Below are 16,992 nucleotides of genomic sequence, written 5' to 3'. Positions count from 1 at the left end.
CGAGACCTAATTGAATTATGGTGTCAAATGCTTTTTACCTTAAAAAAATAAAAATATGTTAAAACAATATTTTTTTTATATCTTTTTAATTTTAATATCAAAAAATTAAAAATAATAAAAAAAATATATTAAAATTTTTTTTAACTATTGACCTATTTATCACTGACAAGTTAAATCAATTTTTTTTTTCTTTACACTTGCTATTTTTTGTTATTTTACAATTGATATATTTATCACCATTTTTTTTCTTATCTTTATATTTTTGTAATATTTTTTTAGTTTTTCCTTTCTTTTTCTTTATATTTTTTTTGAAAAACATATTATTTTTTATTTTTTTAAAACTTTGAATATTTATCATTTTACACTTGACTTATTTATATCATTTTTTTATTATTATTTTTATTATTTTATTGTTTTTTTTACACTTTTTGAAATAATATTATACAAAAACTAAAAAATAATATTTTATTATAATAATTGCAACATTATTTCATTTTATATTAACAATTAACTTAAAATCTTACATATTTTAATTAGTTGGTTGCATCAAATCGAAGCCAAAAAATTATCAAACTATACCAATAATAGGAGGAAAAAAAATCACCTAGACACCTATCTATGTATCAATCAACTATGTGATTCACCAATAAAAATGAGTTAATAATATATTTTTTATTCCTATATTTTTTTCATTAATTTAACTCATATTTGTTTATATATAAATCTTATTTTCTTGTCAATTTTTGCTAAACTATACCATACGTGTTAAAAGTATATGTATTTAGATTTGATATCTAAGAAATTAGTTGCGTGTATTAAATAAAAAGATTTAATTAAAAAAAATGAAAATTTATCATAAAATTAAAAAAATAGAATATTTAATATTGATTTAGGAAATTATAATATTAGCATCAGATTTAAAAAAAATTATCGATAAAATAAGAATAATATGAGTAAGTTATTCTTATTTTTTTACACGCTTAACGAATATGGCTCTTGCAATATAAAATCTATACATTTATTTTTATATAGAAATGCAAAATTCATAATAAAAGCAAAAGTAGAAGGCAAAAAGGCGATATTAACCCCGAAAAGAAATGAGTTTCAAGGGGAAAATCAAGGGTTATATGTCCCCCGCATTTCTGACTTCTTTTTTGAAATTCTTGTCTTTAATTTCTCCCTCCGTCCGCAAGCGCTCAAAAACCCTGCTCGCTCCTTAGCTAATCCACAGTCCAAACCTCCCTGACCTCATGGATTCCCTTCAAGCCACCTACGAAGACGAAGACGAAGAAGAAGAAGAAGACGAAGAACAACAACAAACCAACAACAGCGCCACCCACCACAACCCTTCTCCTCCTGCCACCATCAGTCCCATTGATCTCGAGGAACGCCAAAACGGCACAGACCCACCTCAAAACGACGCTGAAACAACTCCAATTGACAACACAACTTCCAACCAACAACCTGAACGAGAGGACCCCTTTGCACCAGCCTCCGAATACCTCTCCGAATCAGACCACCCGACAACCTCAAACGACAACGACAAACCCACGACCAAATCTCCCAAAATTGAAGACATTGAAGACGATGGAGGTGAAGAAGACCCGCCTCCTAAAAAACAAAAACAACTCTCCTCTTTAACACAAAACCAAGAACCACCAGAACCTACGACAATAGCAGAAACCTTCAACAACGACAACAACAATGGAGCCAACGAATTCAAGAAACCGACCAAAATCACCCCAACAACAACAACAAAAAAGAAGTCGAAGAAAAAGAACAACAATAATGTCTGGGTCACAAGATCCACACGCAAAGGCAAGAAAAAAACAAAACAAAACCCACAAAACACACCATCAGAAGACACTGTTTTGATCTCTCCAGTCCCAAGATTCCCTGACAAAACCGACGACACCCCGGCCTTAAAAATCTGCCTGTCTAAAGTATATAAAGCAGAGAAAGCCGAATTGAGCGAAGATAGGATGAGTGCAGGGAGTACTAAAGGGTATAGAATGGTGAGAGCTACAAGAGGAGTATGTGAAGGAGCTTGGTATTTTGAAATTAAAGTGGTTAGTTTAGGAGAAACCGGCCACACACGACTTGGGTGGTCTACGGAGAAAGGGGATTTGCAGGCGCCGGTTGGGTATGATGGGAATAGTTTTGGGTACAGAGATATTGATGGGAGTAAAGTGCACAAGGCATTGAGGGAGAAGTATGGCGAGGAAGGTTATAAGGAAGGGGATGTTGTTGGGATTTATATTAACTTGCCGGAGGGGCAGTTGTATACTCCTAAACCTGCTCATTTGGTTTGGTATAAAGGACAGAGGTATGTTTGTGCTCCTGATGCTAAGGAAGATCCTCCCAAGATTGTTCCTGGTGAGTTTATGTTTTTCTTGTTTTGCGTAACGCGGGATTTGTTATGTGTTTGTTTTGCATATGTTGTTGAGCATGTGCGTACTCTTGAAACTTGAGTGTGTTGCAATGTGCTGATTAAGTAACGAGTTTCTTAGATTACTTTTTTTTTTTTTATGTTAATGGCATTGGTTATAGTTTACATCAAGGAATTTTAGGGGTTTTATGGACCTCTTTTTTTCTTGTATTGAATAAGAGAATTTAGGATTGTACGAAGTGCCATGACTGTATAAGCATCAAGACTTTAGCTAAGAAAGTTGCTTTAAATTTGAATTATATGTTCCTTTAAATTGGAAATCTTTAATTGCATATAGGATGGGAAGTAAGTAATGTGCTGACATTAACCTTCTAAAAACAACTCTGAATCTTGGGAAACATATATTAGCTAATGGCGTGGTTGGGAAGGAGATTCCTGCCTCGGAGATTTGATTGTGTGGGGTTGTTCAAGGATGATTATCCTGTCACTACGATGGTCTTTTTTTCTTTTTATGCATAAGGATGCTCTCTGTTAGAATTTTGATATTCCATGTTGACCCTTAATTGTAATTCCACTTCCTCCTACCCATAATCGGATTTGTTGATGACTTATTGGAGAAAAAATTGAGGCTTTCTCCAATTGAGAGTGTATGTCACTTGAGAATTTGAATTCTTTTCTGGGAAATGGGGATAGGCTTATTTTACTATACATGCAAGTACAGAAGCTCAATAATGATAAGATAACTCCTCTCCTTTTAAAGCTCAATTGTTCTGCATTCTAAGACAGGTGTGTAATCAGTTGAAGAGTAAAAGTAGGCAGCACACGTACCTGGAATTATAATACAAGATTAATTGATCAAGTGATATAGCATGGTGCTTGAAATGTATTGTGAGTTGCAAGGGAGTTCCTTGTTGTTTCATAGAAGAGCTATGGCAATCTTTGAGTGAGAATGCTAGCAGAATAGGTCCTCAATTGTGGATGCAGAGCTTCTTAAATAGCCTTCCATTGTCTGACCAAGTCAGCCCTTTCTATTCTATCTGGGTAAGTTTTGCTATGCTGAGGTTAGGAACTTGGTTTTTCTGTGCCAAGGGAGTGGAGGTAGCATGGAAAGGGTGGTGTTCTGAAGGTTGAATCTACCCTCACTCACATCAATCATGCCACACTAAGTTTAGTGGTAAAGTAGTTTTAAGCACATCCGCTGTTGTTTTCCCTGTTGCATTAGTTTCCAGAAATTTAAGTGTCGTGACAAAAAATTAAACGTGGAGTTGGTGGTATTGTGGAAGTTTAAGGTAGGTTAAGAAGAGGCGATAGACCACCTGCTTTGCACATGGCATTTATAGTCTTCTCTCAGTAAATAGGTCTGTGATCTTGTGGGAATTTGTGATTTCCAAATGACTAGGCATTTATGGTCTTTTACCAATGTACAAGAAGGGTTGTAACCTGTCTGATTACATTTAAGTGATTGAAATTGCATCTCGAGTTTACCCAATCTCAAAGTCTGAAGTAGGGGTAGTCAGGACAATTGAAGGGGAAGAGAGAAGCGGAAAGTTTCCTTTTCTTTTATTTTTTAAATCAAGGGTGACCTACACTTAGGAGCAGATGAGAGTTTCCATCCTATATGAAGATGGTACCCATATGATGTGCGCAGTCTGTGACTTTTAGATTTCCTTTCCAAGCAGTTAGAAATCTTTGAGTCTAGCTGGAAAAATCTGATTTGGTTTGGGTCTGGCCTGTTCACGCTGATAGTAACCCAGGTTGTAAATTTTGTATCTTTCAGATTGTTTGTGAGATATGAAAGAAACCACTTATCATTTTCGTTTTCTTAGGTGAAGTGTATCATTGACATTAGATTCTTATTCTGATGAAATGGACATGCCTGACCAATCTTCTGCCAGCTATGCCTTGCATTTGAAAGAAGATCTCACACTCACCAATTTGTTGATGGAATGGAATATTATCTTAAATGCTGTGCATTTGGGGGGGCATATTTTACGGAACTCACCAAGTTATTGATGAAATATCATGTGAAAATCCAGTGTTTGGGTTGCTAGGTGGAGAATTCCTAGCTAGGGGACATAAGCTTGATGATCACTTGTTGGAATTCCTATTTTAAAATGAGCATGGTTTATCCATGCCCTAATCTTGGTATGCTAATATGTAATCCGTGTTTGACAGGTGGATGTTACTATTAACTGTGTTCTAAAATTTATTTTCTTTGTGCAGGAAGTGAGATATCTTTCTTCAAAAATGGAGTCTGTCAAGGTGTTGCTTTTAAGGATTTATTTGGTGGTCTTTATTACCCTGCCGCTTCAATGTACACTCTCCCCAGTCAGCCAAATTGTGTGGTGAAGTTCAACTTTGGCCCCGAATTTGAATTCTTTCCAGAGGATTTTGGAGGACTTCCAGTTCCCAAGCCCATGATTGATGTTCCTTACCATGGGTTTGACAATCGTGCTGAAAATGGTGTCACCGAGGAGAAGAAACATTAGCCTGTGACTTCCTAACCATCTGTGGAGTTGGGAGGTTGATTTGAGTTTAGCATTTTTTTTTTTACTGATATATTAGGACTGACAAGTGAACTGACTCACTTTCTGTAAACTCAACTTTTTAAAGAAGATAAAGGGAAAAAAAGAAGAAGAGAGAGATGATATTTGCTTATGAGATGCAATTATATTTCATGAGCACGATGGCACCTTAATTGTTTCTTGGTAATGGGTTTCTGGTTTTTGTTAATGAGAAATATAATTTGGGTACAATAGTATATCTGAACTGATTTGCACATTTTGCAGTGAATATTTGATACCTTTACAGAATTCCTATTTACAAGCTAAATGTTTCAGAAACCATGGCTTAAGGCTCATGCATCATACAAGTTTCTATTTAGCGTGCTGTTCCCAAGTCACTGGTTTCAGTAAGTTCCTTTGTCGTAGTAGGAAGATGGTGAGCATGTTTCAACTTTGTTCTTTGCCAGAGATGGGCAGTTTAGATTGTCAGTCTTTTTAGTTGATTATATCAAAAAAAAAACTGAAAGGTTGGGTGAATTCACCGTGCATCCAGAGACATTTACACTATGGATCGCACAGTAGACTCTCAATTTATCTCTGATTTCATTTTTGTTGTGTTTCTTTGTGATGTTGGGGGGTTGCATATCACCTCTCTCTTTTGTGTATTTCATTGGTGGCTGATTGTGGTCGTTGGGGGAGAACCTTTGTTGGGTATGGACCTGCAGCTAGGCACCTTCGCTCCAGATTTTCTGGGTTAGTTTCCAAGGTTTTGATCTCATTTTGATGTGCTTTTTCAGAGGGTTCTTGACTGTTCTCGATTTTGTCTGAGGAGGCTAGCCTTGCTCCTGCAAATGCGGCTCCCATAACGTTTGAACTGGCATGATTTGGGGTGTCTTTTCTTTCAATTTGTACGGGTTCTCATGGTGCTGCATTAAATGCAGTACCATAGTGTATAAAGTCAAAGTGAGTCACTTGGCGTTGAATTGCGTCATTACTCAATTGTGCTTTTGCCTGAATGAACTTCAGGCACACCTAGACCTTGAGAAAAGCGGTATTTTAGAATGGACAATGGCAATGATCATCACCGTGGAAATCTTGATTAAGAGGAGCAAAACATTGGCTAATTACTAGCTTCTTTTGGATACAATGGGCGGCCAGGTGCTGCTTAGTACAATTTTGCTGTTGTTACAGGTTGTAATTTATATATATTACTTTGAAGTGTATAGATAGATAAATGGACCGACTGATGCATGTTACTCTTGATTTTACCCTTGAATGGTTTGTGTAACATGAAAGGTTCAGGTTCAAAGATGGTGACGGTCAGAACTAGTAATTGGCAATATGCACAATCCTACTGTACGTGAGTAAGCATTATTTTTACTCTATTCTGTGCATTATTTTTGTGTAGGGAATTTTCACCTAGAAAGAAAAATGATACTGTTGGATTTCGCAGTTCGGACTACATACTGGAAATTAGGCTCATGATTACAGCCAGCAGCCTTCTCGTGAGAATTCAACTTTAATCTTTCATGTGGGCGCATTCAACAACATGGGAAAAGGGAGGTATTTACGCTTATTTCTCGCTAGATTGCTTAACAGGCCATGCCCAAATTATGGTGCTTTTAGGTGTCGATGTGCATTGCTTCTTCAAATTAACTGCAAAGAAATGAACTTCAAACCTCATCCCAGTGAAAGAGTACTTTCCATGACACATAACGGAACTCGGATAGAGATTGTCTAGTTAGTTACCGTGGACCCCCTGCCACCATTTTGAACAAAACATATTTTTTCACGTATGAGCACAAGAAATTATCCAACGATGTTTTTGAATAGCTAGAACGTGAAATGCATTGTATAATCTGTTTATTTGTTTTTCCTTTACCGTAACTTTCTCTGTGATTCCAGGCAGGGTTTGAGCACTGCAGCCGTGTGTGTGAAATGTGAGCCTAGTAGGGAACGGGGAAGCTGAGACCCTCTTGCGAAGACAGAATGAGCAGGCTGGTTCCTTATTGAAGGAAAGGGTGAATAAGAAGTCTTCATGAAAGACGGTCTCTTCTTCAGTTGTTTTAGAGTTCTCTTGGCACAAAGTTTCCGAAACACGGGGAGAATTCTCTCCTTGAACTTGAGAATGGCAAAGAAGAGGAGTCTGAAAGCTATGAGAATGAGCACAACAGCAGCCAGGTCCCACCATTTTGAATGATCAAGACTAATACCGAGCACGGTTGTGAGAACTTCTTCTCCTTTCAGCTTTGGACCACCAGGTACTAAAGGATCAAACTCCAGCCCAATCATGTCGTTTTTGTATGCTCCCTGCGTTTCCCATTATAGGAATGGAAAATATCAAGAGTTAAATAGAAAAAACTAAAATAAAATTCAATCTTGCGTACACCCTACCTGCAATCCCCCCCATGCGCCAAAGTTGATGTAAGAAATTGGGTAGCGCCAGAAGACCTTGGGAATGTCAGGCAGCAATCGGAAAAACCCAGAGGTCATCATTAGGATTCCCTGCAATCAAGTATCAATGGAATAGAAACCATTAAGTTTTAGGAAGAAGGATGACGGGCTGAAAAGGATAAATTAGAATGTTGTCTTACAATATATCCTGATCCGATAACGAATCCCATTAGGTAGTTGGGGACTAGCGAAGCTATAGTCATCATGCAACTCTCTACAGTTGCTATGCTGCTTAAAAGGGCCATGAACACATACAGAAAATTTGAAAATTCAGATCGAAATTTCACCATGTAGTAGGTAATACTGGAGGTACCAAATGACATCACAGTCAAGTAGGGAAAAGAAGAAAGAAAGTTTGATAGTGTATACACCGCGACCCCATAATATCCGTTGAGCCTTTCCTTGTAAAAAAACCTGTATAAGAATCTAAAGCTTAATTAAAACTGAACTAGTGCCGTTGTACTTTCCTATAAGTTTCATCAAAAGGAGTGTTTTACCTTCAGTTCTTCAATGAAGGAAGGGAAGCCTCCAACGGACATGAATGTCATAAACCCTGACAGAAACCCCCCACAAGCTCCGTGGGCCAATATTGCTGTATAGCCTTTGCCAACATCTAAAAACATGGTACCAACGCAAATAGACAGCAAGATGTAGACGATTATCCTAACCCAATAGTACCCCAAATCTCTCCACATATTAATGAAAGATCTCTTTGTCAGTGTTGAAAGTTGTTTCCACCAGTTTGCTTGGTTTTCCCCTCTTATGTTAATCACAAGCCCTTTCTGCATTGAAGCATTCATGTTCATGAAAACCAGTAGATAGTGGTGTAAGAGAATGCTATTATTGTCCTTTTAAAAATTTCAATGCCTTCTGAACATGCGAACTGAGAGCACAACTTGGAAAAATCCAGCTATAAATTGCTTTCAAGATTTGCATTAAGAGATCATCCTGAGAACTCTAATCACTAACGGAAGCAAGAACGAGACAATTACGATGAAGGAGAATTAAAATGCATTGGATGCAGAAATGTTTGAAAGGCTTACAATTGCCAAGATTTCTTGAATTCTTGCTCTAGCTTTTACTGCATGTTTGGAGGATATGTACTTCTTGACCAAAGATGCCTTGATCGTTGCTGTTCGCAAAATTGCCAAGGGATCGGATGGATTTTGAATTTCCTTAAGTTAAAGAAAACCAGAGAATTATAATTAAGTTTAATAAAATTCAAGTACAAGGGATGGACAGGTATCATGATCTAGCTAACGAAAAAACCTTTGATTTTTTCTATCCAGAAATGATGATAGCAATAGCTAAACTGATGGGACATCGAATCGGAAATATTATTTACGCACGCATATGATCATAGACGATGGAGAATAGTCCAAACCATTGAGAAATTAGGCTTTAACTTATGTTTTTGGGTTTAATTTATATGAACTTTTAGATGAGTTTTATTAATTTGTCTTTATTTGTTGGGCTTGATTTAATTATTGTTAAGTATTTTATTTAGTGGGCTATAAGCCCAATCGCTTATTCTAGTTAGGGTTTTAGTATTAATACCCTACTTTTCTAAATTTTAAGGGACTTTTGATGATTAATAAAAAATTACAGATTTTGCATATCTTCAATCCCCTTTCTTCCTCTTCTTTAGCTTCTTTCTTTCTCAAAGCTTCTTTCTTTTCTTATTTTAATTCTTGTTATTTATTGTGATGGGGACACCGAACCGGAAACATTATTTACGCACGCGTATGATCATAGACGATGGAGGATAGTCCAAACCATTGAGAAATTAGGCTTTAACTTATGTTTTTGGGTTTAATTTATATGAACTTTTAGATGAGTTTTATTAATTTGTCTTTATTTGTTGGGCTTGATTTAATTATTGTTAAGTATTTTATTTGTTGGGCTTGATTTAATTATTGTTAAGTATTTTATTTAGTGGGCTATAAGCCCAATCGCTTATTCTAGTTAGGGTTTTAGTATTAATACCCTACTTTTCTAAATTTTAAGGGACTTTTGATGATTAATAAAAAATTACAGATTTTGCATATCTCCAATCCCCTTTCTTCCTCTTCTTTAGCTTTTTTCTTTCTCAAAGCTTCTTTCTTTTTTTATTTTAATTCTTGTTATTTATTGTGATGGGGACACCGAACCGGAAACATTATTTACGCACGTGTATGATCATAGACGATGGAGGATAGTCCAAACCATTGAGAAATTAGGCTTTAACTTATGTTTTTGGGTTTAATTTATATGAACTTTTAGATGAGTTTTATTAATTTGTCTTTATTTGTTGGGCTTGATTTAATTATTGTTAAGTATTTTATTTAGTGGGCTATAAGCTCAATCGCTTATTCTAGTTAAGGTTTTAGTATTAATACTCTACTTTTCTAAATTTTAAGGGACTTTTGATGATTAATGAAAAATTACAGACTTTGTATATCTTTAATCCCTTTTTTTCCTTTTCTTTAGCTTCTTTCTTTCTCAAAGCTTCTTTCTTTTTTTATTTTAATTCTTGTTATTTATTGTTCCGCATCATAAACTGCTACAGCATACATGCACATACCCTGTGAGATCCCATCAGAGTTGCAGTGACAAGGTCGAAGTCCGAATTAATACAACGTAAGAAATGATCAGAAGGGTTCCTTCTACTTGGACATGGGAATCCAGCTTCTGCAAAGAACTGCAAGATTAGCATTTTAGGTAAGATTCAGATGCAATTTAGAATTCTCGTTGAAATAAGTACCTTTGAGTTTGATTCTAAGATATTTATTAAGATGCGCATAAAATATTTTTAACAAAATGAAAAGCGAGAAAACATGTTGAATTCTGATTCCAAAATGCCGAAGGAATGGCTATACACTTGTACCTCTACTGCCATCTTTGCTTCTCCAAAATAAATTGCTTCACCAGCAGATAATAAGAAAAGGTCATCAAATTAAGAGAGTGAAAACTTCACTACTTGGCTGGTGAACGGAGGAGATAACGGTTCTTCCATCATGAGCAATATTTCTAAGAGTTTGAATTACAAAGAAAGCTGCGGCACTGTCCAGCCCACTTGTAGGTTCATCAAGAAACAAAAGTTGTGGTCTGATGAGGGTTTCAAGTGCAATGCTTAGTCTTTTCTTCTCCCCACCGCTTATACCTCTTAAATGCCAGTTTCCAATTAGCCGATCACTGCACTCTTGGAGACCCATTTCCATGATTGTCTCCTCTACAATGTCATCAATCTCTGCTTTGGCCATGCTGCTTGGAAGCCTCAAATGAGCCGAGTAAGTGAGGGTCTCTCTAACTGTGAGAGTGCCCAACAATGTATTTTCTTGTGTTACATATGTTGAATAATTAAACTCAATCCAGAAGGTTCCAGTCAAGGAAGGCAACCAGCCACCAGCCACCGACCACCGACCAGCCGCCAGCCACCAGCCGCAGCCGCCAGCCGCCTTCACACCGCCGGTCAACAGCCGCCTTCACACCTGGAATAGTAGATTTTCGTATTCTGAATTTATGTATAAATAGAGTGCCCAGCCTCTGTTATATTGTGTGGAGAGAATTGAGAGGAACACTAGTAAGAGAAAGAGAGAGAGAGGGCGTGTAATTGTAAGCTTTTGTGTTGATTTGTAAGCTTCGGTTTTGTGTAATAAAACAGTGTGTTTTATCCCCTCTGAGTGTTTCAAAGCCACCACCAGTGGTTTCTCCCACCAACAATTGGTATCAGAGCCCCGTTCGTCGGAAAACAGAAGAGTTTTGGGGTATATCCGAATTTTAAAAATTTTCAAAAACAAGTTTTGATCATTCCACAGTGTAGAGCTCATCAATACGAACTCACTGCCGCAAAAATCAGCCAAATCGGAGTTCAGGGTAGCCCACACGCGCCTCCTGAATATTCAGCCAGATCGCCCACGCGCATCCCACGCGCCCCGAGGTTGAAGACGACTGAGCCACACGCGGGCCATATTTGAGTCGCGCCGAGCCGTATACGCCGAGTCCTAGCCGAGTCCAGCCGAGCCACAAGCCGAGCCGTATCTCGCGCCGAGCCGAAGGAATATTCCACAGAATATTCCACAGAATATTCCCAGAATATTCCCGGTTCAACCCAGTGAACCGCCCGCCGTACAGAATTGGTGTTTTGACCGGTTCACCCATTTTCTGACCCGATTGCTTCAAAGTCAGACCGGTTCCCTACTATTTGGACCATTCCGGATCGATCTACAGTGTCCGTTTGGCCAAATTCGGCTCCCAGAAGGCGATATAGTCATTAAAAGAGCAAAATGACTACAGAAGGTACACATACACTCATTCCAAAGCTGACCAAAGACAACTATGATAGTTGGTGCATCAGATTGAAGGCATTCCTTGGGTCACAAGAGTGTTTGGATATTGTACAAACTGGTTATGATGAACCAGAGTCCAAAGAAAGAGAAGATGCTTTACAAGAGGCTCAGAAGCAAGCCTTAAAAGTCAACAGAAAGAAGGACAACAAAGCCAAGACCATCATCTACCAAGGTCTTGATGAAGATACGTTCGAGATCATAGCTTCCGCTGAAACATCACATGATATATGGGAGGCTCTCCAACAGAAATACAAAGGTGCTGACAGAATCAAGAAGATTCGTCTTCAATCTTTGCGAGGTGAATTTGAGTTATTGCAAATGAAGTCCTCGGAGTCTATTTCTGATTATCACACAAGGATTATGGTGATAGTCAACCAGATGAGGAGAAATGGAGAAGCCATCATCGATGCTCGAATTACTGAAAAAATTTTGAGATCCCTAGATCCAAAATTCGATTTTGTTGTTGTCGCAATTGAAAAGTCCAAAGATGTGGACAAGTTTACGGTTGATGAGATTATGAGTTCTTTGCAAGCTCATGAGCAGAAGATTGTAAAGCGAAATGGAGATAAGGCAATTGAGCATGCCTTACAAGCAAAGCTGTCTCTCAAGGACAGATATGAGCAAGGGGAGACTTCATCAAGTGGCTACACCACTCAAGGAGGAAGTCAACAATCCAGAGGAGGATTCCAGAGATTCCAAGGAAGAGGTTCTTGGAATACAAGCTTCAGAGGAAGAGGTGGTAGAAGCACCACCAGAGGAGGCCGAGGACAACAAGCATTCACTCCCAGAGGAAGAGGAGGCGGTTACAATAACCGTGACAAGAGGAATATCAAATGTTATAGTTGCAATCAATTTGGGCACTATAGCACTGAATGCAGAAGAAAAGCTCCGTTAGAGATACGTGAGCAAGCCAACTTTGCAGAAAAGGATGACAGAGAAGAAACTGCATTTCTTGTCCAACAAGGACTTGATAAGAAAAAGGAGGACATATGGTATCTAGATACTGGAGCCAGCAATCATATGTGCGGCTACCGAGAGTTATTTAGTAATCTAGATGAGACCAAGCAAGGTCTAGTTACTTTTGGAGATACCACAAAGGTTCCATTCAAAGGTAAAGGCAACATCCCAGTCAAGATGAAGAATGGCGATTCCAGCTACATCGCCGATGTGTATTATGTCCCAGCCATAAAATAGAACCTACTCAGTTTAGGTCAACTTTTGGAGAGAGGCTATACTTTTTACTCGGAGAATTGTCATCTAGCAATTAGAGACAACAATTGGAGATTAATGGCCTACGTGAAAATGTCCAAGAATAGGATGTTTCCTTTGAACATCCAGTATGATGCAGCAAGGTGTTTGAGCGCCATCACCAACAGTGAAGAATGGCTTTGGCACCTGAGGCTTGGACATCTGAATTTCACGAGTTTGAAGATGCTAGCAAGCAAGAAGATGGTTAAAGGTTTGCCTCACATTGATATCCAGAAGAAGTCTGTGAGAGTTGTGTCCTCAGCAAACATCACAGATCCAATTTTGCCAAAGAAGTCAACTGGAGAGCAAAGAGGCCACTGGAGTTAGTACACACAGATGTGTGTGGCCCAATTACGCCTATGTCGACTGGACAAAATAGGTACTTCCTCACTTTTACTGATGATTTTAGTAGAAAGACGTGGATATACTTTCTGAAGAGGAAGTCAGAAGTATTCAATTGTTTTAAAGATTTTAAAGCAATTGTGGAGAAGCAAAGTGGTTACATGATCAGAACCGTAAGATCTGATCAAGGTGGAGAATATACAGCCAACGACTTTGAAGCCTATTGTACACAACAAGGCATCAGACATCAGACGACGCCAGCTTATACACCACAGTTGAACGGTGTAGCAGAAAGGAAGAATCGCACGATTCTTGACATGGCTAGAAGTCTGCTCAAAGCAAAGAAGCTGCCCAAGCAATACTGGGCTGAAGCTGTATCATGTGCAGTGTATCTGTTGAATCGCTGCCCAACCAGAAGTTTGCAAGGTATTACTCCAGAAGAAGCATGGAGTGGTCACAAACCAAGTGTTACTCATCTACGAGTCTTTGGTTGTGTGGCACATGCAAAGATCCCAGATGCAAGAAGGAGAAAGCTTGATGATAAGAGCGAGAAATGCATCTTTGTGGGATATGGTGAAAGAAGGATGGGATACAGACTGTATAATCCCATCACGAAGAAGGTGATTATAAGTAGAGATGTTATCTTTGAAGAAGATACATCGTGGCAATGGAATGGTGATGACCAAGAAGCAATCAAATGGATCAATCTTGATTTGATCCTTGAAGGTGAAGAAGTACCAACAGTACTTGTCGAAGAACCAATTGTACCTGCAGAAGAACTTTTTGTGCCAGCAGCTGAACCACAAAGTCCGGTGTTTATACCAGCAGCTGAACCACAAAGTCCGGTACACAGATTCCCTGTATTCAACAGGAGGAACACACCAGGAGCATCATCATCAACACCACCATCAGCATCCTCGTCAGAAGGACCAAGAAAGATGCGGAATCTTGAAGAGTTGTACGATACCACTCAGGTTATGGAAGATACAACTCTATTTTGTTTCCATGCAGATAAGGACCCACCAGAAAAGAAGAAAGCAATAGGTGTCAAAAGGGTCTACAAGACGAAAGCCAAATTAGTGGATAAAAGGTACAAGCAGAAAGAAGGCATTGAAGGAAGAAGTGTTCATGCTTGGCATGACATCCCTCGATTGAGTTTAAAGGGGAGATTTGTTGAATAATTAAACTCAATCCAGAAGGTTCCAGTCAAGGAAGGCAACCAGCCACCAGCCACCGACCACCGACCAGCCGCCAGCCACCAGCCGCAGCCGCCAGCCGCCTTCACACCGCCGGTCAACAGCCGCCTTCACACCTGGAATAGTAGATTTTCGTATTCTGAATTTATGTATAAATAGAGTGCCCAGCCTCTGTTATATTGTGTGGAGAGAATTGAGAGGAACACTAGTAAGAGAAAGAGAGAGAGAGGGCGTGTAATTGTAAGCTTTTGTGTTGATTTGTAAGCTTCGGTTTTGTGTAATAAAACAGTGTGTTTTATCCCCTCTGAGTGTTTCAAAGCCACCACCAGTGGTTTCTCCCACCAACAACATAAGCCTGTGGTAATGTTACAGTTAGAAGAGAGACAAGTCTGTAGGAAATAAGTAATCATGTCATTTACTTCAAATTACATTCGGACAAGCTAAGATATATGATTTTTCATTATTTTATTTTTTATGAACACAGAAAACTAGAATCTTACACCACCACCATAGTCAAGTCTCCTCTTCCTTCCATTAAGTAGAACGTTTCTGGTCATCAAAACATTTCCTGAGAGTCTCCCTGCAGAAATTTCATTTATTTCAATAATATGTAACCAGTACAGTTAGAACCAGGATTACCTCCCTATAATCAAGTGACAATATCCAAGTCATTAATTTCCCTTATATTCACTGGCTATATAAATCAACTCTATTAATATATGATTGCATGCATGGAGTAGGGCTGACGACTGGATGAATTAAGGTTTGGACGTGGTGGGATAGAATTGAACGTGAAGGGAGAGTGTGGTAGCTTGATGTTCTAGCTCATCGGCAAGGTAACCAGTCAAGAAAGGTACTTGAGAAGAACAGCAAAAGGTCATGTTTTGTGCCGTCTGCAACTAATCCTGCCAAGATATTTGTTTAGGGAAATCATGGTGTTAGTTAGCAATCAATTGTCCACAAAGAAAGCATCATGTTGAGTCGTTATCCCGATCGATATAAAGGGACATGGCCAAGCTCCAAAGGTAATTTAATCAATGTTTTTGGTTCAAACCAACAACTTCAGAGTACAGATCGATCTAGATTTGAATCGGACCATCTCAGAAACAAGTATCAGGATTTTGGTGCAATCTTGACAAATTATTACTTGTCGGTTTGAACATAAAACTACTGCATTGCCCCACCATCTCAAGAACTTGAAATGGAAAGGTTTGAAAGAAAAGGGAAATAACTTCGAAGGATTGATCTCCTCTAATAAACAATCATCAACTGAGTATAAATTTGTATCGTGCTCGCTCTGTGAACCCCATGTGCCTGATGCCCTACAAATGCTTGCATTAATGTAAGAAACCCTGGGTGGGTAGTTCCATGGATAACAGTAATGGCTGTTGCTTAAGGTTATTGTTGGGATAGGTAGGGACCGACCATGAAGGCATGTAATGAACCCTAGAAATGTAATGGCCAGCATGCCCATTAAGGCATTTTCAAGTTTGCAGAACACAGTTAAGATTATGTTTTCCCGTAGCTAGTAATAAATGCTGATGCTTGAGCTGAGCAGCTTTAGACCTAACTCCTTCACCTGCATGTTCTACCATTTTCACTACATTCATCATCCAGGGGTTCAATGTAATGCCATGCCCTACTAAACCAAATTGTACAGCCTCTGTCTTATCTCAAAGAGCCATGCACATCGTAAAGAAGAAAGAGCATGAGAAGATACGAGGCTGAGGAGATAAGAGACAATTTAGACAAAACTAGACATTTTGAAAGAACATCACAGTTAAGTTTGTGAACATCTAATTAGCTGAGGAGATAAGAGACAATTTAGACAAAACTAGACATGTTGTGTTTTCTCCACGGGTGGAATAATATTTTTTTTTATGTCAAAAAAATGATAGATAAAAAAAAAATAAGATTAAAGTGACAATTTAAATAAATAATAAATAATAAATAAATGGACATAAAAACAATGAAAAAAAAAATAGAAAAAACCACAAATAAGCCAGTTTGAATATCAAACAATCCAATAGCAACTTAACAAAAAAAAAAAAATTAAACTTAAAAAAAAAAAAAAAAAGCAATTCTAGATGAACTTTCTAAACATAATCTAATCTAAAAAACATATAGCATGTTAGATCATTGATCCGAATTCAATCAAAAAGCTTAAATATCATTCAATTTAATTTTAAATGATAAAATCATTGAAAAAATTATTAATAAAAAAGAACTTTCAAAAGAAAAGGAGTGGCAAAAAAAAAAGGGCCTAAAATATGACCAAAAAAAATTATCCCCCAAAAAATTATAATTAAAAAAATGGGAACCAAACTTTTTAATACCCGAAAAAATTAAAAAAATTATCCCCCAAAATTTGTTTTCGCTGTAGGTATAAGAACAGAGCAAATGGAGTGGGACCTCACCTGGTATTTAATATCCGATCAGCTACAGACATAGGAACTTCAATACAGAGATAGGTCCTCTTCAACACATTAATTCGGTCATAAGTTGGCAACTGGAGTGGGTTTCTGATCAAT

At 38.0% G+C, this 16,992-nt stretch overlaps 1 protein-coding gene and 1 pseudogene across 1 annotated transcript; one reads left to right on the top strand and one right to left on the bottom strand.

Moving 5' to 3' along the window:
* The first annotated feature begins 1,133 nt into the window (after positions 1 to 1,133).
* Positions 1,134 to 5,315, top strand: LOC118032995 (protein TRAUCO). The gene is made up of 2 exons (XM_035037818.2): positions 1,134 to 2,376; positions 4,613 to 5,315. Exons 1-2 carry the CDS (start codon positions 1,251 to 1,253, stop codon positions 4,876 to 4,878), a joined length of 1,392 nt encoding a protein of 463 aa, XP_034893709.1. The 5' UTR covers positions 1,134 to 1,250; the 3' UTR covers positions 4,879 to 5,315.
* Positions 5,316 to 6,747: 1,432 nt separating this feature from the next.
* On the bottom strand, positions 6,748 to 15,057 carry LOC118032936 (ABC transporter G family member 15-like; annotated as a pseudogene).
* Between the last annotated feature and the right edge of the window lie 1,935 nt (positions 15,058 to 16,992).

This window comes from Populus alba, chromosome 1 (genome assembly GCF_005239225.2).
Source record: "Populus alba chromosome 1, ASM523922v2, whole genome shotgun sequence".
Lineage (NCBI taxonomy): Eukaryota > Viridiplantae > Streptophyta > Magnoliopsida > Malpighiales > Salicaceae > Populus > Populus alba.
Note: the sequence above shows the minus strand (reverse complement) of the source record. Positions and strands in the feature narration are given on the sequence as shown.